The 26991-nt window shown below is 40.0% G+C and overlaps 1 protein-coding gene across 1 annotated transcript in view; it reads left to right on the forward strand.

The window, feature by feature from the left end:
- LOC126195700 (PR domain zinc finger protein 10-like) overlaps window positions 1–26991 on the forward strand; it is a 91836-nt gene that overhangs the window by 20040 nt on the left and 44805 nt on the right. The window contains exons 4-5 of the mRNA XM_049934328.1: window positions 10532–10803; window positions 18711–18798. Of these exons, the coding sequence (XP_049790285.1) occupies window positions 10532–10803; window positions 18711–18798 (360 nt within the window). The remainder of the gene's footprint in view (window positions 1–10531; window positions 10804–18710; window positions 18799–26991) is intronic.

Genomic DNA, 26991 nt, shown 5'->3' on the forward strand with positions numbered 1-26991 from the left:
TTTTCTGACACACTATGGCAGCTGCTGAAACGAACCTGTTTCTGACAGGTGGCAGGAAAATATTACAAATGGTTGTTTGAGAAGCGTTAATTCAAAGTAAATTTCCTGTTACTCCGGATGAATTATGTTACTTGTCAGAATGTTGGATGAATTGCTTAAGTCTCAGAGCATTTGACTCTCATTTAAAACGTAACAGTTTGAGGACCAGCCACTTAGACATTTTTGAGCCCAGAAGACCAGACATTTATTCACTATTTAAAATTTTACTGGCACATTTGTGTGATGTATCTTAAAGTGTAACACACACACACACACACACACACAAAATAAGCAATATTATATGTATACTGTATGTACACTATGTATATCAGTTTAAGCCATAAACTTTTCCTATTTGTGTTCACGCTACTTAACAGTGATGTTGCTATTGACTGACTACATCACATAGCCTAAGCTCTGAATACCTGCCGTCATCGGTTGGTGAGATCACGTGACATGAGCTATGGTTGGTCTACAACAGCACATCACGATCTTGATTTCAATGCTTTGGAAACTAACATGCTGTGTCTGGTGGAATTCGAATTTATACTTTCATAATACGAAAATGTGCAGCGGCTTTTTTTTTTTTTTTTTTTTTTTCCCCGGGTTTCATTTTCAAAAGTGCTGAAAAGTTCTACACTGGTGTATAAAACGTTAACTATTCATAGGATTGATAAGTTTCACAGTCCTGAGGGAAAGTATACTGTCACTTAACACAGAAAAAGTGTATTTTCATTGGGGGAAAAGGGTGTATTTTTAATCTTGAAATCCACTTTTTTTTCTCCCATGTATATACCCTGCAGGAGCACCCACATTCATTTCCAACTCATCGCACACCTATTCCCATTTGGACCTACCCTTCTGCACTGCCCAACTTGCCCGTTGTCTCAAGTGGTCCATTCTTCCTGACACCTACTCGAGTGACCATTTCCCATGTCCTATCCATTTGCTGACTCCTACCCCGCATGCATGCATAGCCAAATGGCAGATTACTCCTCCCTGGCGACCTTTGAAGAACGAGATTTCCCCAGTTGTGATGACCAATTGGAATATCTTGCAAACATTATCCTTCCCATTCCAGATTGTTCCATTCCTCACACTTCCTCTTTTACCCCCCCCCCCCCCCCCCCTCCAGCCCTTTGGTGGACTGAGACTTGCAATCCTAGCTGTTGCAGGCTATCATTGTTCTTCTTTCCTATCATAGACAAGAACAAAGGAATGTAATTTCTTTTCCTCAGGCTACTCATAACCAGCTGAATAACTGTTTGTGCCTCCAGTCTATACTTTCACACAGTTACAAAATATGTCTTAAATAGACTAATGATGGAAAACCTGTGAAAATGTTTCATCCCAAAGTAGTGACACCCTACATTGTAGAATTTGTAAGTCTTTTATTATCGGAGAAGTACAATATACTGGTGTATGAGGATTTTGAAAAGTTCTATGGTGTTCGGCCCAGTGGTGTCATCCATCCCTTGGACATCACCACCAGGAGGAATACTCGAGAACATTTCAAAAGTATGATACTTAAAAATATCATAAGATGTCCACAATTTCTGTCTTTCAGTTGCCAATTCTTGAAAGGGCTATTGAAAAATGTGTGGCCATACTATACTTTTGTCAGTGTTACGTGGGTTTCTAGATGTGCTCTCATAAATTATTCATGCTACAAATCTAATTTACCTTGTACTTCCATTTTATCTCAGCTGAAAATATTACGTTGTCAGTCAAGATTAAGGCAGTAGATTTTGTATCCTTTCAATTATTTTTAAAACTTCATCTGATATGGTTATGAACAGCATTGTGAAGACAACTTCCCTGTTCTCAGATGTGGTAGAAACATTTGGATTTCTAAGATGCATATTAATATTTATTTTGCCAGGTAGCCTGTAACAAGGTGTGAGTGTAGAAGCAGCTGTGTGTGTTCCATGGCCTGAAGTCATTGCTCCAGTTTCCTCAGTCAACTGTTCCTGATGGTCTTTTATGTGGGCCTAAATACTGATGTTCCAGGAACTTGAGCATTAATAAAGGCTCTGACAACCGTAACCATGGAACATTAGCCTACCAAAAAAAGTGTGTCAACACAGTGAACTCCTCTCATTAGTCTCAGCATGCTGATGACATGCCAGTAGAACACTCATGTCATAAGTTATTTGGCACTTTGATCTTTATGTGACTCGTAAAGCATTTCATTTGAGGCGTGTATAGACACTGACTCACCACCCTGTTGCGAAGAGGATTGGTGAACAGTCCATTCTTGTTTGTTTCTGACAAAACTATCCATAAAGATTGCTATATTATGGGTACTAACTGTTGCGCAGAGTGCTTTGACCAATATTCTGTGAAACAAGTTCAGAATGTGGTAAATGTTGTCAAGAGTTACCATCCTCCCCCTCCCCCTCTCCACCTCTCAAGTTATCACTCTTTTGCCCTACATGTATGAACTAATGTTGGTAGGGACCCAATTGTCCTTTTGTAAGTGCTATCTCCACCCTTTCTCGATAACTCTGTAATTGAAGATAGTTAATATTGTTTTTTATTTTTCCAGTATAAGTTAAAAAAATGCACATGTTTTAAAGAAGTGCTTTAGGTTCCCATTTAATGCACTACTTCATTTTTATTGTTGTGACTGTAATGTCAAGAATGTGTGCCAGTTTACTTTGTCAGTTTGTAATATGTTGTCAGACATCAGTTCCATTGCATTTAAAATATATGTACTGATCTTTGTTGCTTTGTTGTAATTGTTGTTGTTATGTTCAGTGTCATAATAATGTGCTATCTGTCCTGCCCGTACCACTGTTGGAATTGAAGTATTACTTGTGATTGAGAATGTTATGTATTATTTAAAACAGCCTCAAAAAATTATCTTAGAATAATTATTTATGCAGGTGACCTCAGAATTCCAACTCTGAAGGTAAACATGCATATTTTATTGAAACATTGTTAACATATAAATACGGTTATGCTGTGCATTGTAAAAAGATGAATAGAATTAGCTGTTCACTATATACAAATTCAGAACTCTGTTGTTGACATGAAAATCCTTGTAAATGTTGATAAATATTGCAGAGTTCAGCTTTGTATCCTTTAAGTGATGTTCAGTAAGAGCCTCTGATACCTTTGGAGAAATACTGTACATTCACTGTGTGGCAGATTAACAATTGCTGCATCTCCTATGCTTTGAAGGTTCCATACCTTATCCGGTAAAAACAGAACCCTTATAGGATTGCATTGCTGTCCGTCTGTCTGTCTGACTATTAAGACCCTTGAAATTTATCTCACATACTAAGGTCTACGGTTCCTTGATGATGTGAAAAATTTAAGCTTCTAAGTCAATGCAGTCTGTTTACAGCCATGTATGCCATATTTTTTGATGCCACAAACTCATTCTTCACAACCTGTACAATATTTCCCATTGACCCATAATCATAAAATTAAGACCCCTGTTCCTCGGGAATAGGTAGATGTATCAACTTCAAATTTATGTCAAATACTAAAGTCAACAGTCCCTTGGCGATGTAAATAATTTAAGCAACTAAGTCAATGCAGTCAAAAAATATGGCCATATAGGGTACAAATTTGCTACTCGCCAACTCATTCATCAAAATCTATGGATGAACTATGTACAAGGGTGCTCTGAAAAGTTTTCAGCCTGATAGTGAATATGACAAATTATGCTTTCAAAAAAGTTTTATGTTTCACCATAATGTCCTCTAATATCTGTACATTTCATCCAGCAGTGTTCCATTGCCATTATACCCTCTCTTTAGAGTTCCTCAGGAAGTACTGCAAAGTACCCATCTACAGCTGCAATGGCTACTTGACTGGACGAAAAGTGCTAACCTGCAAAGAATTTATCCAGTTTGGAGAATAGACATAACTCCAAGGAAGCCAAATCTGGGGATTAGGGTGGATGTTCCAAAACTTAATTTGCAAATCCCCCAATTTCCACACTGCCAAACCCTTTTGTGGGCAGGGGCATTGTCATGATGGAAGAAGATTTTATTTCTTCTTTCAGCTGGGTCTGTTTTCACAAATGTTTGTGTCCAGTTTCATTCAAAGTGGAAAGTAGTATTCTCCAATTATAGCTTTACTTTGTTCGAGATAGTCAATCAGTAAAATTCCATTTGCATACCAAAGCACCAACATCATGATCTTACCCACCGATGGCACCATCCTTGCCTTCTTTGGAGCTGAAGAACAAGCTTCTATCCACTACATAGACTGTTGTGTGGATTCTGGTGTCCAGGTGTGTAGTGGTGAATGATGTTTCAGCCACCATAACGAATTGATGTAGAAAGTCACTTTTGTTGTTGTTAAAATGCACCAAGCACTTTTTGGAAAGAGTTGCGCAAATGCGTTTGAAGTGAGCACACCTGGCACCCATCTTGTGTAAATCTTTCTCATCTTCAATTCCTTGTGAAAGCAGACCTAGCTGAAAGAAGAAAAAAATAATCTTCCTTCAAGACAGTGCACCTGCCCACAAAAGTATCCTGGCAATGCGGAAACTGAGAGATTTGCTCTATGAGGTGCTGGAACATCCACCTTGTTCCCCACATTGGCTCCCTTAGACTTCCATCCGCTTTCAAATCTGAAGAATTGCAAGATGTGACCAACCCATTCCTTTGATATCCCTAGAACTTTAGCAATTTGACGCACCTTTAGACACCATTCTTCGAAAATCATATTGTACACTTCCGGTGTTCTTGCACTTTCTTGACATCCTTCGTGAATTATCTTGCACACTTTCATGGTGTCTAAATTCACCTGTACATTTCGTCAGGGTAGAAACTGAAGGTGAAGAGTATCATATACATTTAGAAGCTGTAAAGGAATTTTAGTCAGTGTTAAACCTTCTTTTATGAAGAATTTAATCACTGCTCAACACTCAAATTATTATTATTATTATTATTATTAATTTCCCCCCCCCCCCCCCCCCCCAACACCACATGCACCAAAACTGCTTCAGACTACTGCCTACTGTAAACTGCTGCCTCACCTGACTTGCAGTTTTACACAGCATCTGCTGACACATGTACCATCATAAGGGGGGGAAAATAATGCTAGTAGTGCTACGATCTCTGGACGAGGCTGAGAACTTTTCAAGACAGCCCTCGTATAGGCTTGTCAAGCGTGGTGGTCTAGTGGTAAAGTGTGTTCATGGAAAGTGAGCACTCACGGGATTGAATCTCGGTCGGACCGTGGATTTTTGAATCTTCATTTTAACCTATCTCTCACCTCTCAGAGTGGTACAAGGAATCACCAGAAACAACTTGTGGTTTGAATTTCATGTTAAACTGTCTCTCACCTTTCCCTAGTTGGCTTCCTAGGGTAGGTTAGAGACATACAAGTCACCAAAGTGGCATCGAGTAGAAAGATTTAATAATAATAATAATAATAATAATAATAATAATAATAATAATAATAAACCCCGTGGAGGCCCGGGAAAAGAATAGGCCTCCGGTATGTTCTGCCAGTCGTAAAAGGCGACGAAAAGAACAAACCACTAATAGGGCTAACCCCCCTTTTAGTGTGATTACTTGGTTCAGGACAGAACTAAAGAAGCCTCGGACAAGCGCCGTCATGGTCGGGGACGGCGCTTGAACCCTATGCCCGCCCACAATGGTAATGACACTGCTAGCCAACTGGAAAATGATTTAAATCCAAATAGAGGTGTTTTGCAGGATATGCTTCCTGCAACCACCCTAGAAGGAAAACAAAGACAGAGGATGAGATGGTCAGATGAAGTTAATCGACACCTCATGTTCTGTTATTACCAAGCAACAAACCTAGGAACCAACACAACTGGATACAGATCACAAGTATACACAACATTTATTACCAGATACCCAGAATTAAAATTTTTAACAGAACAACGTCTAGCTGATCAGATTCGTGTAATAATAAAAAATAACAGGATACCCCAGTCAGAATTAGAAAACATCAAACAACAAGTACAACAAATACTGGAACAAAATAATGTGCAATTAGAAGAAGAAGAAAATACAGTAATGGACTCAAACATCCCAGAGCAAACAAACAAAGAACAACACGCATCAATTAAACAATCAGAGGAAAATGAAATTTTAAGACAGCCACCAGCACAAGCACAAATAGAACACGAAGTGACACACATGTTAGATATAGAAGAAAAATTTCAGTTGACATATGTAGAATACAAAGACACAAATACAGACATTAGACCATTCTTGCATAGACCACCAAATAGCCCACAAGTCGAAACAACAATAAAAACTATCAACACAATCATACACAACAAAATAAATGAATACACAACTATGGAAGAGTTACAACTATTGGTTTATGTAGGAGCACTCACTACACTAAATATACACACTAGGCAGATATCAGAACCAACCAACACACAGAAGAAACCCACAAAACCAGCATGGCAACACAGGCTACAGATCAGAATAGAAAAACTGAGAAAAGACATCGGACAGTTAACACAATTTATAAGAAATGAAATATCAGACAAAAAACGAAAAAGGTTAGGTAAAATCTCACAACAAGAAGCAATAGAGCAATTAGATGAAAAGAAGCAAAAATTACAAGCTTTGGCGAAACGACTTAGAAGATACAAAAAAAGTGAAAATAGAAGGAAACAAAACCAAACATTCAACACAAACCAAAAGAAATTTTACCAAACAATAGATAACACACACATAAAAATAGACAATCCACCAAACATAAGAGACATGGAACACTTCTGGAGCAGCATATGGTCAAACCCGGTACAACATAACAGGCATGCACGGTGGATACAAGCAGAAACAGATACATACAAGATGATACCACAAATGCCTGAAGTGATAATTTTGCAACATGAAGTCACCCGAGCAATTAATTCTACGCACAATTGGAAAGCCCCTGGAAATGATAAAATAGCAAATTTCTGGCTAAAGAAGTTCACCTCAACACATTCACATCTAACTAAATTATTTAACAGTTACATTGCAGACCCATACATATTCCCTGATACACTTACACATGGAATAACTTATCTGAAACCTAAAGATCAAGCAGACACAGCAAACCCAGCTAAATATCGCCCCATAACATGCCTACCAACAATCTACAAAATATTAACTTCAGTCATTACACAGAAATTAATGACACATACAACACAGAACAAAATTATAAATGAAGAACAAAAAGGCTGCTGCAAAGGAGCGCGAGGATGTAAAGAGCAACTGATAATAGATGCAGAGGTGACATATCAAGCTAAAACTAAACAAAGGTCTCTACACTACGCATACATTGATTACCAAAAAGCTTTTGATAGTGTACCCCACTCATGGTTACTACAAATATTGGAAATATACAAAGTAGATCCTAAATTGATACAGTTCCTAAACATAGTAATGAAAAACTGGAAAACCACACTTAATATCCAAACAAATTCAGATAATATCACATCACAGCCAATACAGATTAAGCGTGGAATATACCAAGGAGACTCATTAAGTCCTTTCTGGTTCTGCCTTGCTCTGAACCCACTATCCAACATGCTAAATAATACAAATTATGGATACAATATTACTGGAACATACCCACACAAAATCACACATTTGCTATACATGGATGATCTAAAACTACTGGCAGCAACAAATCAACAACTCAACCAATTACTAAAGATAACAGAAGTATTCAGCAATGATATAAGTATGGCGTTTGGAACAGACAAATGTAAGAAAAATAGCATAGTCAAGGGAAAACACACTAAACAAGAAGATTACATATTGGATAACCACAGCGACTGCATAGAAGCGATGGAAAAAACGGATGCCTATAAATATCTAGGATACAGACAAAAAATAGGAACAGATAATACAAATATTAAAGAAGAACTAAAAGAAAAATATAGACAAAGACTAACAAAAATACTGAAAACAGAATTGACAGCAAGAAACAAGACCAAAGCTATAAATACTTATGCCATACCAATATTGACCTACTCATTTGGAGTAGTGAAATGGAGTAACACAGACCTAGAAGCACTCAATACACTTACACGATCACAATGCCATAAATATAGAATACATCACATACATTCAGCAACAGAAAGATTCACATTAAGCAGAAAGGAAGGAGGAAGGGGATTTATCGATATAAAAAACCTACATTATGGACAGGTAGACAATTTAAGAAAATTCTTTATAGAACGAGCAGAAACTAGCAAAATACACAAAGCAATCACTCATATAAATACATCGGCTACACCACTACAATTTCATAACCACCTCTACAACCCGTTAGACCACATAACATCAACAGATACGAAGAAAGTAAATTGGAAAAAGAAAACACTTCATGGCAAGCACCCGTATCATCTAACACAGCCACACATCGATCAAGACGCATCCAACACATGGCTAAGAAAAGGCAATATATACAGTGAGACAGAAGGATTCATGATTGCAATACAGGATCAAACAATAAACACCAGGTATTACAGCAAGCATATTATTAAAGATCCCAATACCACAACAGATAAATGCAGACTTTGTAAACAACAAATAGAAACAGTAGATCACATCACAAGCGGATGTACAATACTAGCAAATACAGAATACCCCAGAAGACATGACAATGTCGCAAAAATAATACATCAACAGCTTGCCTTACAACATAAACTTTTAAAACAACAAGTTCCTACATACAAGTATGCACCACAAAATGTACTGGAGAATGATGAATACAAATTATACTGGAACAGAACCATTATAACAGATAAAACAACGCCACATAACAAACCTGACATCATACTCACCAATAAAAAGAAGAAATTAACACAACTAATCGAAATATCCATACCCAATACAACAAATATACAAAAGAAAACAGGAGAAAAAATTGAAAAATACATCCAACTGGCTGAGGAAGTCAAAGACATGTGGCATCAGGATAAAGTTGACATCATACCAATTATACTATCAACTACAGGAGTCATACCACACAATATCCACCAGTACATCAATGCAATAGAGCTACATCCAAACGTATATATACAACTACAGAAATCAGTAATTATTGATACATGTTCAATTACCCGAAAGTTCCTAAATGCAATATAACACATACCATACAGTTAAAAGGAAGTGACGCCTGATCAAGGTCCGCGTCACTTTTCATTTTTAACCAGACTTAACGTCTGAGAAAGTAAAGAATAATAATAATAATAAACACTTCATGGCAAGCACCCGTATCATCTAACACAGCCACACATCGATCAAGACGCATCCAACACATGGCTAAGAAAAGGCAATATATACAGTGAGACAGAAGGATTCATGATTGCAATACAGGATCAAACAATAAACACCAGGTATTACAGCAAGCATATTATTAAAGATCCCAATACCACAACAGATAAATGCAGACTTTGTAAACAACAAATAGAAACAGTAGATCACATAACAAGCGGATGTACAATACTAGCAAATACAGAATACCCCAGAAGACATGACAATGTCGCAAAAATAATACATCAACAGCTTGCCTTACAACATAAACTTTTAAAACAACAAGTTCCTACATACAAGTATGCACCACAAAATGTACTGGAGAATGATGAATACAAATTATACTGGAACAGAACCATTATAACAGATAAAACAACGCCACATAACAAACCTGACATCATACTCACCAATAAAAAGAAGAAATTAACACAACTAATCGAAATATCCATACCCAATACAACAAATATACAAAAGAAAACAGGAGAAAAAATTGAAAAATACATCCAACTGGCTGAGGAAGTCAAAGACATGTGGCATCAGGATAAAGTTGACATCATACCAATTATACTATCAACTACAGGAGTCATACCACACAATATCCACCAGTACATCAATGCAATAGAGCTACATCCAAACGTATATATACAACTACAGAAATCAGTAATTATTGATACATGTTCAATTACCCGAAAGTTCCTAAATGCAATATAACACATACCATACAGTTAAAAGGAAGTGACGCCTGATCAAGGTCCGCGTCACTTTTCATTTTTAACCAGACTTAACGTCTGAGAAAGTAAAGAATAATAATAATAATAATGTTGTACAGAACCCTCGGAGTCCTACTCACATTTGTCTGATTTTTTTAACCTGTCAAATCAATGCAGAGGAGAGTAATATTGTAAAGACACTGTTAACCAACACGTATCTATACTACAAGACACTGAAAAGCATTTCTGACAGAGATAACTGTTCAGATTTACTCATTCCCACCTCAGCAAGTAGCTGATAGCACAGTCATTCACTCATGTTCTTTTGATTTGCCAGACAAGCACATGGATATTATCTGTCTATGACATTCAGTAGACCATGGATTTACAGCCTTTTAATTTGATCAGAAAATGTAATATGGGTACATGCTTGCATAGTACGTGAAGCTCATCTTAAGTATCATTTTATTGTTAACTTTCAAGTACTTCCCCTGTATTCGTTCTTCTTGTTCTCAGGTATATCTGTTTTTACACGTGAAAATATAAAACGTCGCACAAGATTTGGACCCCTGCAGGCACCAAGAAAATCCAGAAATCCAATCCGAGACAGAAGAACACTACCTTTCAAATTGTTTCTTGCAGGCAGAGACCCTCAGTGGTTTGATACAGAATCCGGAAATGAAGGCCAATGTAACTGGATGATCTTTGTTGCTGTTGCAAGATCAGCTAAAGAACAAAATTTAGCAGCATTTCAATACCAATCTGGTATTTATTTTGTGACCACAAAGGTAACATATTGTCTTATATATTTATATATTGCTTTGTATCCTTTTCTTTAATTTTCATATTATGGAACTGATGTGTTACATAGTGAATGTTTTGTAATTTGAGGCATGTTCAGAAAGTAAGTGTATTACATTTTTATATTTTTTACTTCTTTATACCCTCCTTAAAGAACGCTCCCACCAGCTCCTTTCTCCGCTTCAGAATTTCTTTCTGCATGTGCTCATCAGTTGAAATCTTAATTCCACTCATGTCTCTTCGGAGGGGGGTGTTAGTTGAAAACATCCCAGCCAAATTAGACCAATAGTTCCTTGGTGGCTAAAGAGTCTCATCAGCATTCCCCTCCTTTCATGTGAAGGCTCCTTTTGCATTTTGTTTAGGGTCTCACAATATTGTTATACATTAATGGTCTCCCCCGGAGGCATAAATTCCACCAGAATGGTGCCTTTTCAGTCCCAAAACACTTGAGACCACGATTCTTTTGCCCAAAATTGTGGTTTTGAATTTTTCAGCAGATCACAAATTGGTGTGATACCATTGTGAGGACTGTCTTTTTGTCTCGGGCATGTACGAGCCTCCACGTTTCATCTAGTCACAGTAGAGCTGAGAAAATCCCACCTTCCATTTCAAGTCGTTCAAGAGACTCATGGGCACTATTGACCCAATTTTTCTTGTGCTATTCTATCAGCGCTTTCAGGACCCATGTTGCACACAGTAACCCATTATTTCTGTCAGTGTGTGATATAAGTGTGTTCTGGAGAGTTGTGGAAACATAACAGAGATTTCATTCAGTGTTGATCAGCGGTATTCATGAGCAGTTTCCTCAATTTTTTGCACCATTCATCCATCAGAGTGGAAGGTCTTTTGTTCTTCTGTTCATCATGGGCATTCTTTCTGCTTCCACTAAAATCCCTACACCATTGAAACACACTCTCTCTCTTCATAACACCTTCACCATAAACCTTTCTGATTCGCAAATTAATTTTGGTAAGTGTTATTCTTTCATGATTAGGATTCAGATGAAAGCATGTGGCTTCACTTGGTGGGATTTCTTACTGACGTACTTAACACAACTGGACACTCCAGTGTGAGCTTACATACTACCATGTTGCTGCAATTCTAGGGATTCCCATCTACTGCACTTACAAACATGACTTGTATATTTTGTTGTATATACATCATAACAGAATGTTACACCTGTAAATAAACTGATGACTTAGATTAGGTGGTGATGAGTGGGTGAGAATTCATGAACAACAGTGTCAAATACATATCGTCATTGAAGAGAATACCACATAACTGACTTTTCCAGTTTTGTTTACTTTCCTCAGTTGGCATACTTGACACAACACACCTGCTGGTGCTGCAGTAATGATGAATCATCAGTTCTCTACAAAAAAAATTAAACATAAATAATACCACATTCGTCATTCGAGGTAGTGAAGTTGAATACTGGAAGACTGTAAGGAAATGAGAATTTCATCATTAACCTTATCAGACTCTATAAGAACATAATAAATGCCAACACTTTAGAATATACTGCTTTTTTTTTTCTTTTTTGTATCAAAGAGCTTAAATTAAGCTTTATACTATATTTATTTTTTTATTGAAAATTATGTTTTCATTGTTTTGTTTACACATCTTCACATCTCGGTGCAGAAAACAGAACAACTACTTACAGATTAAATTTCTTCAGTTCATCCACCCACACACACAGCTGCTGATTCAGCTCATCAGCAAATTATGAGTCTAAGAAGTAAACACATTTTCTGTGAGTGTGATAATTTAATCTACATGCACATGGCATTTCCGGATCTTAGTGGGTGACAGTGTTTGTTTTCTTCTTTCCTGTTAACTTGTCTTCTTTACCATTGTCCTGTCATGGTCACAGTATGTCCCATAATTTTCACTGTTAATATTCTTTACTCAGACAGTATTTATTATTAATTTCGAACATCCAGAATGTGAAGATGGCTTCATTATCAGACTTTGTAAGTATGCAGAAGAAACCAAAGATATGAAATCATGCATTGCAATATCTGTCTTACTTCATTTAAATTATATTAACACTTTTTTATCAGGTTCATTTTCGAGTCTCAATGCAAAAAACTACTTCAAAATTAAATTTCTTGCGTTTTGAAAAATTTGGTCATATTTATGCAGTCACTGATTACTACCATTAATTACTGCAATAAAAGAATAGTGTTGCACTTGCTGAATGATGAAACTCCAATTATTCATTTTTGCAAATTTCAAGTTTTTTCACTTCAAAATAAGTTTCCAGTTTTTTGCAGAATAACATAAAATTCCACAATTTCAAATTTTTTACATTTTGAATAATTTTTCTGTACCTTCCCTCGTGGGTTTTCCATGGTCTGATTTCCTCTACAATTTCATTTATTTATCTTCTAATTACAGCTAAAGTCATTATCAACATTAATATACAGCAGTACTATACATTTGTTAACTGTTTCCTTTGAGAGACGAGCAAGAGCTCACTCGTTGAATTATTTGAATTATGTACTATTATTCCAAAGCTTTTATATATCATGTTTTTATTATTGTAATAAAGCACAATAAAGCCCTTGATAATGCAGCTCCCATTTTCTCTCGGTCACTGGTAATTGGCAATTACTTTGTGGTGGCCAACATTGCTAAGCTTCTTATCAGTTGAGAAAGATGCTATCACATTGTCAGGAGCTCATGAACTCTACACAAAACAAAAAAGGAAACAGATTTAAATGACTGTATTGAAATAAAACTAAAGTAAGTACAAAATATAAAATTATAAATATTTGTCTGACATCGCACATGCAGGCAGAACTTCAGTCTCTCGGGCAGTATATGTAACATTACAACTGAATCAGATCCTTCAACTGTCTTTCATAATGTACGTAATTGAGGTCCATCCTACTCACAATTGTTAGCACCTCTTCCAAAGTGGTTCCCCACTACGCACTGTATCTACAAAATATCCTGACCCATCCCTAACACACACCTTGTCCAACCTTCCCTAATCAGAACTTGTGCGCTGTCTCTAATGACCTTGTTGTCTGCAGATATTTAACACTAATCTCCCTTTCTTCTTTCCATCCTATTCCAGTCCTGTCACAGGCATGCCCTACCTTATGAGACACAACCACTCATGAAAGCAGACATTTGATACTTTAGCCGTGCTGTACCTTTTGCACAGATTTTTATGTCAGGATAACCATTAATGAACTATCCACCTGAATGAATGGCTACTACCAGACTGAGGCCAAGACAGAAATGGCCATCTAATGTCAGAACATTGCTTCTTGATTTATGTAGGTCATAACTGTCCCTTCAACATATCTTGCAAACCCACAGTCATTCTGGTCACAACATATGCTACTTCATGTCTCACACCCAGCTCCACTGCTGTCCTTGTGCCTTCTGCTGTATTCAACTAACATATCCTTACACTACCCTTCCACAGTCTCCCTCTCCTCCTGTGTTCTGTCTCTCACTCCCATTTCACTGCTCCACTTCATGGTGTGCTGCACACAACTCCCTCTCCTCCTGTGTTCTGTCTCTCACTCCCATTTCACTCCTCCACTTCATGGTGTGCTGCACACAACTCCCTCTCCTCCTGTGTTCTGTCTCTCACTCCCATTTCACTCCTCCACTTCATGGTGTGCTGCACACAACTCCCCCCTGCTAATCAATCTCGCATTCCTAACCTGTCTCCTAGCTTCATCTCCCTCCAAGCCTATTGTTCTAAAGACTATTGTTGGCTTATTAATTAATAATGAATTAATCTTTACCTGTTGTATGAAACTTTTCTTCTACAGTTTTAATCCTATCATTATTTGAAAGCATCATGATACAGTTTTGGTTTCATTATGTTAATCTGCACGGTAAGATGGTGATCTAAAACTTAACATCTGTGTTCTGCAAGGATAGAATCAGTGTTCAGTGTTTTGTATGTTTCCATATTGATGTTAGTAATAGTGTACAGTTATGATTTGTTCTTAACTTCATGAAATTGAATCCCTCGTGTGTGTATGTGTGTGTGTGTGTGGGGGGGGGGGGGAGGTTATTTTTTTTAATGTTATGGTAAGAGTCATGATCACTTACTAACAACGAGTTTAGTGGGAAAGTCTGATCTTTTTCTCAAAGTTTTCAAAATTGATATCATTGTGATAATCAAAAATTTTATCCCAGGCATAAATGTTAACTAACATCACTCCTAGTGTGGCATGTAGTTTGTGGCAAGCGCACATAAGTCTCATCCCCATGTACAATAGGCTTCCTACTATTTCTTAAATCACAAAAATTTGTAAATATTATGTAGCTTCATTTTCCTTCAATAGTTTCTCATTATTATGTGATTTTCTCTGTCTAAATCCTAATCAATGATAATTTGTTGTAGGTCTCAGCAGTTGACAGAAAAAATTATCTTCTGTATGAAAATTAGAAGTAGTGCATTCACTATAGAAGTGTTTACCATTTGTTTTGTGAAAAATCACATATTTTCCATTGAATGGCATATTATTGAAATCTTCTGTTTCTGCTTTCAACATTTCCTGTGAAAATTTCATATTCAGTTCACTAAATGAGCCATTTCTTTTCAAACCCCATGACAATGTGTTTCTTTAAGTTACTCACTGGTACAATCTTAATGTCAGCAACCCACAACAGCACATTTTTCAAATTAGTGGGCTAGGATAAGTCAACTTACCAGTCTTGTATGTATTGTACACCGTTCACAGCATTGACTCTGTAGAATATTATTAACACATACGTGCATCATTACTGCTTAGAGAATTGATAATTTACTTGACTTTTCTGAATGGAGTCAATCAAGCAATGTGAATTCAGTAACAGTCACAACATGTCTGTGCTGTCTTCTTCCCCCACTACAAAAAGTTCATAGATATTGTTCATGCAGCCATCATAGCTCATGCTATAGGATGTTACTTGCAAAGTACTAATAATATGTACACCACCTGCCATTGCTGATCGTTAATGAGTTATGTAAACGTTAGCTTTTGACTAAATTTCTTGCACATCAATGTACTCTTTGATGTCTGTCTCAATACCTACTAATTCATGATCTGCTAATTCATTAGCAACCCCATCCACAGTGAAACTATCCCCTATTGAGACACTAATGTAATTATTGTCTGCCAGCTGCTCTACTGTATTCTTGTTGGCATATTCACTGTGATAAGCAAATTGAATTTCCTAGAGTATTTTCTCTAAAAATGGAAGTTATCAAACTTCTAACTTTGCTCATAAATTACATGAAGTTAGGAAAGGGGGTCTTTCAGCCTGTATACTATAGTTTCTTTAACGTCATCCATAAAAGAACAAATGGAAATCCCTCCCACCCACACTGAAAACATGAAAATTAATGCATTCATGAAAAAAACATATTTAAGGTCAACAAAATGCAGCAATGGTAACTCATAGGCATAAATTTTCTCCTCTCTGCATGGCTTATAACTAAATTTTGTACTGAGTGAATTAAAAAAATTGAAATGTAGGAGTTGAACAAGAAAATAATAGCTTCAGTATCGGTCATTTGGGGGCGAAGAAGTTGCCAGGTTAGGTGACTGGGTGGCTAAGAAACATACAGCATAAGGGAATAAACAGGAACAAAACCTTGTTTGCCATTATTGTTTTAGAGACGTCATTGTTCCCCTGAGTAATATGGCATAAATACCTTCACTGATTCCTTTTCTGGTATTTGTCCATCTGACCTACCAATTTTTTGTCCAAAGACATTGATTAGTCATTGAACTCTACATCTACATACTTTGCAAGCCACCACATGGTGCCTGATGAAGTGTACCTTGTACCACTACTAGTCATTTCCTTTCTGATTCCTTTCACAAACAGAGTGAGGGCAAAACAACAAGCCCTAATTGCTCTTATCTTTGTGGTCCTTATGTGAAATGTATGTTGGAGTCAATAAAAATTTTCTGCAGTGTGCTTCAAATACCGGTTCTCTAATTTTTCTCAATAGTGTTCCATGAAGAGAACATCATCTTCAGTCTAGGGACTCTGATTTGAGTTCACAAAGCATCTCTATAATACGTGCGTGTTAATTGGACTTACAGGTAACAAATCTAACAGCCCACCTATGAATTGCTTTAATGTCTCCCTTTAATCTGACTTGGTGGAGATCCCAAACACCTGAGCAGTGCTCAAGAATGGATCGCACTAGTGTTCTATATGTGATCTCCTTTATATATGTGCTTCACTTTCATAAATTCCCCAAATAAACCAAAGTCAACTATTTGCCTTCCCTCCTACTGTCCTTACGTGCTTGTTGCATTTCATATCACTTTGCAACATTATGCCTAAATATTTAATCACTCTACTAATGCTGCATTAGAACATTATGGAAATATTTTTTTCTACTCAGTCTGCATTAACATACATTTTTCTACATTTAGAGCAAGCTGCCATTCATCACAACTAGAGTCCGCAGCTCATGGTCTTGTGGTTAGCATTGCTGCCTCTGGATCACAGGGTCCCGGGTTCGATTCCTGGCCGGGTTGGGGATTTTTCCCTGTCCAGGGACTGGGTATTAGTGTTGTCCTCATCATTTTATCATTATCATCATTAGTGAGAGTGGCTCCACTGGACTGTAAAACAAATTGGACTGTGTAAACTGTACAGGCTACTGGTTTCTAGTACTTAAGAAGTCTTCGAACCAGTTACATATATGCTTGGACCTTTGTTAACAGACTGCAGCAGGGCACCACGTCAAATGCTTTGTGGGCATCTAGCAGTATGGAATCTGCCTGTTGCCATTCATCCATAGTTTACAGAATGTCATATGAGAAAAAGGGAAATCTGAGTTTTGCAAGACAGATAGTTTCCAAATCTGTGCTGATTTGTTTACAGAAGCTTTTCTGTCACAAGGAAATTTGTTACATTCAAACTCAGAATTTGTTAAAGAATTCTGCAGCAAACAGTGTTAAGGATATTGGTCTGTAATTTTCCAGTCCACTCTTTTGCCCTTCCTGTATTCAGAAGCCACCTGAACTTGTTTCCAGTCAGTGAGATTGTGCACTGGGTGATAGATTCTTGATAAATGGAAGCTAAGTAAGGGGTCAATACCATAGAGTAAGTACTCTCTGTTAAACTGAATTTGAGTTTCATCTGGGCCTGACAACTTATTTGTTTTCAACTCTTTCTCTACTCTAGGAATACCTATTACCATGTCTTACATACTGACTGGTAAAAAAAATTCAATAGTTATGTTGAGTTCACCTAGACCTGTTACTTGCCTTCAGAGAACTTCACAGACAGACCTGTTTCATTCTTGATAAACACTCTCCCCTTCTATGGCATCTAATCTGTCTTTTCAATATACATTCCATGCCAAGTGAGGTAACTTTAATCTACCTTCTTAAAAAAATGTACCTGCATAGGAACGGTGAGACTCTTCTGTTGTCCAAAAATTAATCTCTGTGAGACATCTAAGAACAACATACATGTAACTCATTAGAGGACTGTTAACTAACATCATCCAGTAATTTCATTAATACCAAAGAGTTGTAATTTTGGATAATTTGTGATTGTGTACATATCTAAACATTTAACCATGTATGCTAAGCAAATGAGCAAGAGGGAAATATCTCACATTTTTTGACAAGAATTATGCCATTACAACTAAAATACATATTTATCTTGAGCAAGACAGCATTCACAAATGACATCTTTCACAACACAGCACACATTTAGTACTGTTTTTTTTTAAATTATTGTTCGAAGCTACTTGCAATATAATTAGACATTGATAAAATTCGAAGGTTAGGAATAAAATAGTGTGATTGCCATACAGGAGACTGTTGTCTAATTTATTAAAAATTACACAAGATATTAAATAGAACTAAATAGTGATTTTTAATGTTTGTTTTTTTCACTTTAGGATATCACTGCTGGGGAGGAGTTACATGTGTGGTATGCCAAGGAATATGCCGCCTGCATGGGAACTTCACCTCTACACAAAACAGAAGGTAAAAATTAAGTAATATGTAAGTATAAGGAGGAAACGTCTACAAAAGCAAGGGGTGATATTAAATTCCAAGCAGATGTTTGTTTATCATAATGAAACTTACTTTCAGCAGTGTTACGCTATAATGAAACTACTTCATAGATTGAAATTGTGTGTCACATTAACAAATTGTCTCGAGCCTTTGTATAATGCAGATCTGTGCAGCAAATGTCTCAGCACACACTGTTTTAATTCACATTACTTTTTTTCGCTCCATCTCAGTAATTTTCATTTTTGCTTCCTTCTTTTAGTTTAAATTATAAATATTTTTCTTTTTTGTAAGTTGTAAACATAGGGATTGTGCTTAAATTTTTGTTATTCTTTACATTAGGAATTTACCCTTGTTTACAGCCTCAGAACTAACAATAAATTTATCTGTTTGCACTTTGACTTACTAGAAAATACACTGCCAGAATCACCTCTGCAACCAGTTCCCATAATTACCTTTTAGTAACACGGTTCACGTTTTCCGTCGCACTTCAGAGTAGACCGAGAACTGTCCCATAGGCATGCCCGATGTGAACTGACTGGGCACGACCCGTGCTGCCTGAGTTGTTGTTGTTGTTCCGCTGGCAGATGTCGCGGCCGAATTCTCGCGTGCCCTCTGGTGGATGGGACTCTATTTGCGGTAACTACCGTCCGTGACAGGCCGTGCCAATGTGCGCCTCCCGCGATCTTTCTGGTGGCTACTGCACTCCTCCTCCTTCGGGGGGTGAAGCCACTGTGATCCACTGCGTCGTCGGAAGGTGGAGCGGCGTGCAGGAGTGACGACCTCCACGTCCATCGGAAGGCTGGAGTCGAGGGGATCCGCCAACCCTCGAGCCGGAACCTTCAAATACGGCTGGAAGTGACCCACATGAAGAGGCCCCCGTCGTCCCACCACCGGAACCCGGGACAGAACGGGAGACAGGCCATCACACTCTGGATCCTGGTCCACCCCGGGAGGGTCAAGACGCAGTGGCGGGGACAATGGGGAAGGGACGACCACAGGTGAACCAGCCTGCTGAGCAACCGGGCCTGCGAGGGGGGCCGGCTCTCGCTGGGGCATTGCTTATAATGGCGATGCCGGTGCTGGAGCGACTGGAGGCTGCCAAGGCTGAGAGCCATCGCAGTGCGGCGGAATCAGAGGGGGGAGGGGTGGTAGCATCCCCTGAGAAACCAACACAGTTGCCGGCAATGGGGAAGCCGGTGCCCGAGGGGTCGGAGGGTGGGGGCCCAAACGTGGACGAAGCTGATTTTGGTGACAACGTACCTCCCGGTCCCCGTCTGCAAGGTATAGAGCCGGCGGCCATTTCGGCGCAGGACCACCGCCGGTATCCAACGTGGATTGCGACCAAACCCACGTGCCCAGACCGACATACCCGGTGGAAAGCCGGGTACTCCGTTTTGCGAAGACTGGCGAGGACCGGGCCGAAGGAGGTGCAGCAGAGTCCTAGGTTGGCGCCCGTGGAGGAGCTCTGCGGGGCTGCGTTCTCCCATAGGTGTGGTCTGGTATGCCGTCAGGAAAAACGTCAACACCTCCTCCGCAGGAAATTCGTGCACATACTTTTTCATCTGTGTCTTAAATGTGTGCACCATGCGCTCGGCTTCCCCATTTGATTGGGGATGAAAGGGGGGGAGAGCAAATATGCCGAATACCGAAGCGCCTAGAAAAATCCTGGAAGGTCTGCGACATAAACTGAGGTCCATTGTCCGAGACCAGGGTGACTGGCAGACCTTCCACAGAAACAATTTTTGTTAGTGCCTGGATTACAACCTCTGAAGTGGTTGAGGAGCAGCGAACCACATATGGAAATCGGGAATAAGCATCAATGACAGTGAGCCAAAAGCCATTGAGAAATGGGCCCGCAAAATCGATGTGAACACGTTCCCATGCCTGGGTTGCAGGCGGCCATGAAGAGAACGCTGACCTGGGAGATGCCTGTTGGTACACTGGGAACAGGCGGGCACCAAGTGCTCAATTTCTCTGTCAATACCGGGCCAGTACACATGTCTGCGAGCCAAGGTTTTAGTACAGGAAACACCCCAGTGCCCCTCATGTAATAACGTGAGGACTTCCCTTCGCAAACTTGCAGGAACAACCACGCGAGGATCTGTATCATCGGTAGCCAGAAGGAGAACTCCTTCCAAGACCGAGAGGCGGTCTCGTAGAACAAAATAATTACGAAGAGGGTCTGAGGCCCGGCCTGGAGGTCGGGATGACCACCCCTGCTGAATGAGACGAACCACTTGCCGGAGAACCGGGTCAGCTGCCGTTTCCCTGGCGACTCTAGACCTAGTGATCGGGAATTCATCAACCGCTTCGCGGGACGCCACATCCAAATGAAAGCACATAATCTCCTCTCGATCGAACTTAGGATCCAGGCCCACCGGAAGACGGGAAAGAGCGTCTGCGTTGGCATGCTGTCCGGTAGGGTGAAAATGAATGTCATAATGGAACTTAGAGAGGAACAAGGCCCAGCGCTGTAGTCTGTGGGCCGCCCTATCCGGAATCTGAGAGGCGGGGCCAAATAACGATATTAATGGCTTATGGTCAGTGATTAACTGAAACGTCGTGCCATACAAGAAAGGGTGAAACTTGGTAACAGCGTAGACAATGGCCAAAGCCTCTTTCTCCACCTGGGTGTAATGGGCCTGTGCGGGACTAAGAGTTTTAGACGCAAACGCCAGTGGTTGCTCGGAACCATCTGAGTTGCGATGGGCCAGGACCGCCCCTACCCCATACTGCGAAGCATCTGTAGCCAGGACCAGCAGCTTATGGGGGTCAAAAGTAGCCAAACACGGCGCTGACGTGAGGAGGCCTTTCAACGAGGTGAACGCTCGCTCGCATGCAGGCGACCAATCAAAAGGAACACCCTTGCGCAGAAGGCAGTACAGGGGGCGGGCGATGGTGGAAGCCCTGGGAATGAACCGGTGGTAATAGGCAATCTTGCCTAAAAAAGCTTGTAACTCCTTCAGCGAAGCGGGCCGTGGAAGGTCAACGATACCTTGGACCAAACTTCCTAGCGGCTGGACGCCGTGCCGAGAGATTGTGTAGCCCACATACTCAATGGACGGTTGGAAGAAGTAGGACTTACGCAGGTTGCAACGCAAGCCCACGGAGCTGAATTTGAGAAAGAGGGTGCGAAGGTTGTGCAAGTGTTCCTTTGTGCTGCGGCCCGTGACAATTATGTTGTCCATTTAATTAATACAATGAGGGATTGTCGACGTGACATGCTCAAGATAACGCTGGAATATCGCCGGGGCACTGAATATTCCGAAGGCCAACCACTGGTATTGGTAAAGGCCAAACGGGGTGTTGACAACCGCCAGCCGTTTGGAGTCATCATCAAGAGGTATCTGATGATAAGCCTCCAAAAGATCGATTTTTGAAAAATATTGGCCTCCCGCTACGGCAGAGAACACTTCATCAGCACGAGGCAAAGGATAGGTGTCCACCACCAATTGGGAATTAATGGTGGCCTTGAAATCGCCACAAAGACGTAATTTTCCCGAGGGTTTCCTGACAATAATGAGGGGTGAAGCCTACTCACTAGAAGAAATGGGAAGAACGACCCCTAGGGCTGTCAGCCGGTCTAGCTCTTCTTTTACCTGAGGGCGAAGAGCCAAGGGGATCTGCCTCGCGCGTAGAAAATGCGGGCGAGCCGAGGCCTTCAACGTTAAGTGAGCTTCAAAGTCGGAAACATGCCCCAGGCCCTCCTCAAAGATATCCGGAAAGTCAGAGATCAAAGATTCTAATGATTGATAGAGAACGTCTTCGGAGACCAACTGTATGGTGTCAGTGATAGAAAACCCGAAAGCTTGAAAGGCATCCAAGCCAAAAAGTTTAGCGGAGCTCGCATCACTGACAACAATAAAAGTAATAGGCCGAGTAATTGATTTGTAAGTCACGTCGGTAGTGAATTGACCCAGTAGGGGAATGAACTGTTTACCATAACCGCGTAGACGCCGGTAAACAGGCGCCAATGGGGCGACCCAAGGTCGGAGTAAGTTTGTGCATTCAACAAAGAAACCGCCACGCCCGTATCTACTTGTAGTTGTAATCGGCGCGACCGGACCGACACCTCGATAAAGAGTTTGCGTGCCGATGCGTCGGGAGCCTGGCCCGATGAAACTTCCTGAATGTCAACGTCCATGTCCTCTGTACCTGCTTCCTCCGATTCTTTTGAGGCTGAGCGGCAAACTTTGGCAATGTGTCCTTTTTTATTACATTTGCGACAAATGGCCCAACGCTGGGGGCACTCTGACCGATCGTGATGGATATAGCACGACGCACAGGACGGTAACAGGGGCCCGCGGCCGGAACTCTGTTTACGTGCCGTGCGGGAGCGGCCGTAACGGCCGGATTGTACCGCTCGCACGTCGTCCACCCCGGACGCAGTGGAGGCGGCCGCGCCGTCCTGAACCACCGCGACATTGCACCACGCTTCCAACTGTTGACCGGCGGCGTGAGAGACTTCATACGATTGAGCAATGGACAGGACTTCCTCGAGGGAAGGGTCTTCTAACTGCAGGGCCCGTTGCCGGACCTCCCTATCAGGGGCCGAACGAACAATGACGTCACGCACCATAACGTGGGCATATGACTCGCACGACTGCTCCGTGACAAAATGACACTTGCGACTAAGACCGTGCAGGGTAGCGGCCCACGCCCGGTAAGACTGATAAGGGCTGTTTCTTGCATTGATAGAACTCAACCCTAGCTGCCACAACATGCGTGCGGCGGCGATAATATGAAGACAGTAAGGAACACAATGCGTCAAAAGACAAGGAAGAGGGTTCCTGCAACGGCGCTAGCTGCTGCAAAACTTGATACAGCGAGGGAGATATCCAAGACAAGAAAAGAGCACGACATACCTCTGCATCGGCAACATGAAACGCCTGGAAATGTTGCTGAAGGCGATGTTCGTACGCGTCCCAATCCTCCGCCGTCTCGTCATACGGGGGAAAGGGAGGAGGAAACGGCGCCGGAGCAGACGGCGTGGAGAGTAACGCCGGAAGCACTTGTTTCATGGTGGCCATGAGCTCCGTCTGCTGCTCAACCAAAACCCGCACTAAATCCTCCACGCCGTGGATAAGCCGCGAAACCGGAACAACGACGCAACACGCGAAAGAACGACCCTACTCGTCGCCAATTGGGTAGTAACACGGTTCACGTTTTCCGTCGCACTTCAGAGTAGACTGAGAAGTGTCCCATAGGCATGCCTGATGTGAACTGACTGGGCACTGCCCAAGTTGTTGTTGTTGTTGTTGTTGTTGTTGTTGTTGTTCCGCTGGCAGAGGTCGCGGCCGAATTCTCGCGTGCCCTCTGGTGGATGGGACTCTATTTGCGGCAACTACCTCCGTGACGCGCCGTGCCGATGTGCGCCTCCCGCGATCTTTTTGGTGGCTACTGCATACCTCTTCAGCAAACTCGCAAGCATGTTCTTTATATCATCATAGGTGTCTCAGATTTATCATCTTAGACAAAACAAACATAATTCCTCAAATACTGGTTACTATTCTGTTCTGAAATGTTCAAGCCACTTGTGAGGGCTATGATTTGTTGAAGACATTCACTTATCCACTATACTTCATTAACCAACATTTTAGCATCCTCTGTGATATCTTGGTCTTCCCGTAACACTCCTCAACCTGTTTCTTAGCCACATTTTCATATTCTGCTTACACAATTCTCTTTTCTTAATCACTGCCTGCCCCAGTCCAAAAACTGTTAGGACAAGCATTCCCTAAAAAGGAAAGAGTAGTAAGGTGACCCGTTTCATGAACCTGCTAATTTGTGTCCATTATTCAGTTTATTGTTGCAGTCTGTCCATCACTGAATATGCTTTTGAATATAAAAGCCTGCTTCACCATTGGAACAATTTAGGCTCTTCTTCCCAGTGCCCCCTACCTTAAGACTATGTAAGTGGGAACTTTTTCTTTAGTGTGCATTTCTGATGTCACCCACATGATCTGTTGTCTTTTTCTTTTTATTCTCTTTTTGCACCTGACGTGATTCCCAAACTGTTTCTTCTATCATGTCATGTCTGCCATTTTCCTCCTCCTTTTATTTTCCGTTTTTTATGTATATCTTCTTTTAACGTTTCACAGTTTATGCTTGTCACCCCTGCATTTCTCATTACAGTCCCACATTCCCTAATCTCAGACTTGTCAGCTTCCCTCTCTACCCCTTTTTCTAACTTCCTAGATAGTTAGTTACTTGTTGCATTGATCAACCTCATGGTAACCATTAAAATGGGGAATGTGTCAAGTGCATAAGAAATGCACACATGAATCAAGTTTGGTTCTTTTCTTTTTTAGCTTAAAATTATTACCTACCCCATTCCTTTAAATGCCACAAAATGCATATATTATACCTTTAGACTTATTTATTCTTATTCAAGAATTTATCTGTGGTGTAGAAGGAGTCATCAAGGAGATACCATTTCAATTTATTTTTGAAACTATTACTGCTGTCTGCCAGACATTTTATTTCATCTGGTAATTTATCGAAAAGTTTGGCAGCAGTATAGTTTGTCCCTTTCTGTGCCAAAGATAGGTTAAGTAGAGGGTAGTGTAAGTATTTCTTTCTTCTGGTATTATAATCACAAATGTCACTGTTGTTCTTAAAGTGGTCCATGTCATTGAGAACAAATTTCATTACTATATAAACGTACTGTGAGGCTGTTCTAAGAATTCCTAACCTTTTAAACAGATGCCTACAAGATGTGCGTCTATGAGCTCCACTCATTATTCTAACCACCTTCCTTTGAGCAGTGAATACTTTTTGCCTAAGTGGTGAGTTACCCCAAAATATTATTGCGTATTACATCAGGGACTGAAAGTATGCAAAGTATGTCAGCTTCCTAATTTCTGTATCCTCAAAATTGGCAGTTATTCTGATTGCAAAAGTTGCTGAACCTAGTCGCTTTAGGAGATCCAAAATACGAATTTTCCAACTAAGATTCTCATCTTTAAGTACACCCAAATATTTAGTATGCTCTACCTTGGCTACTGATTGCTGTTGATATATTTATCGAAGGAACTGTACTCCTTGCCTCAGAAAATTGGATGTACTGTGTTTTCTCAGAAAACCAATTGGTGTCTCTTCCAGAGGCATTATTTGTATCATTTTATATTGGAGCTTCTTTTACTGGATTAATAATTATGCTTGTATCATCAGCAAACAGTGTCAGTTTAGCTCCTTATTTCAGATAAGAAGGGAGGTCATTAACCTATATCAAGAACAGAAGGGGACCCATGATCGAAGTTAGCTGAAGTGGGAAACTTTTTGCTTCCTGTTCTGTAGATATGACTTAAACCACTCATATGCTGTTCCATTTATACCATAGAATGTAATTTCTGTAACATACTGTCATGGTTTACACAATCAAATGCTGTGGATAAGTCACAGAAAATTTCTGTTGATGACATTTTGCTATTTAAAGACACTATTATGTGGGCAATGAAATTGTATATTGCTGTCTCAGTGGAACAGCATTTTTGAAATCCGAACTGTGATTTACTATGTATCCCATTACTGTTGAGATAGCTAACCACTCTCGAGTACATTACTTTCTTGACAGATTTTGAAAATGCTGTAAGTAAGGATACTGGCCAGTAATTATTGACATCTGTGGTGTCCCATCTTTTGTAGAGAGGCTTGACAATGACATATTTTAACCTATCTGGGAAAATACCATGAGTTAGTGATGCATTAAATGTGACTCAAAACATCAGCTGTAACTGCTCCACATTGTTTTAATACCTTGTTTGAGATGTCATCTACTCAAACAGAGCATTTATTTTTCAAAGATTTAATGATTTTCCTTATTTTACAAGAGGTTGTTAGGTGAAAATTAATCAGACTAAGATTTCTTGAAACTGACTGACTCTTCCGTGCACTGCTTGGCTTGTTGTTTTGAACTACTCTCACCAATTTTTTCACCTACACTTAAGAAATGGTTGTTAAATATGTTAGCTAATTGTGTACTGTTGGCTAAGATGGTCTCATTCTCTTTTAATAGTAATACTACCTACCCCAGTGGTTACTTTTCCTGTCTCCTTTCTAACAGCATTCCATATTGAATTTATTTTATTGCTCAAGTTGTTAATTTCATCTCTAAGATACATATTTCTTGAGTTTTCTGACAACTTTTCCCAGTATGTTACA

This window comes from Schistocerca nitens, chromosome 7 (genome assembly GCF_023898315.1).
Source record: "Schistocerca nitens isolate TAMUIC-IGC-003100 chromosome 7, iqSchNite1.1, whole genome shotgun sequence".
In the NCBI taxonomy this organism is placed as follows: Eukaryota; Metazoa; Arthropoda; class Insecta; order Orthoptera; family Acrididae; genus Schistocerca; species Schistocerca nitens.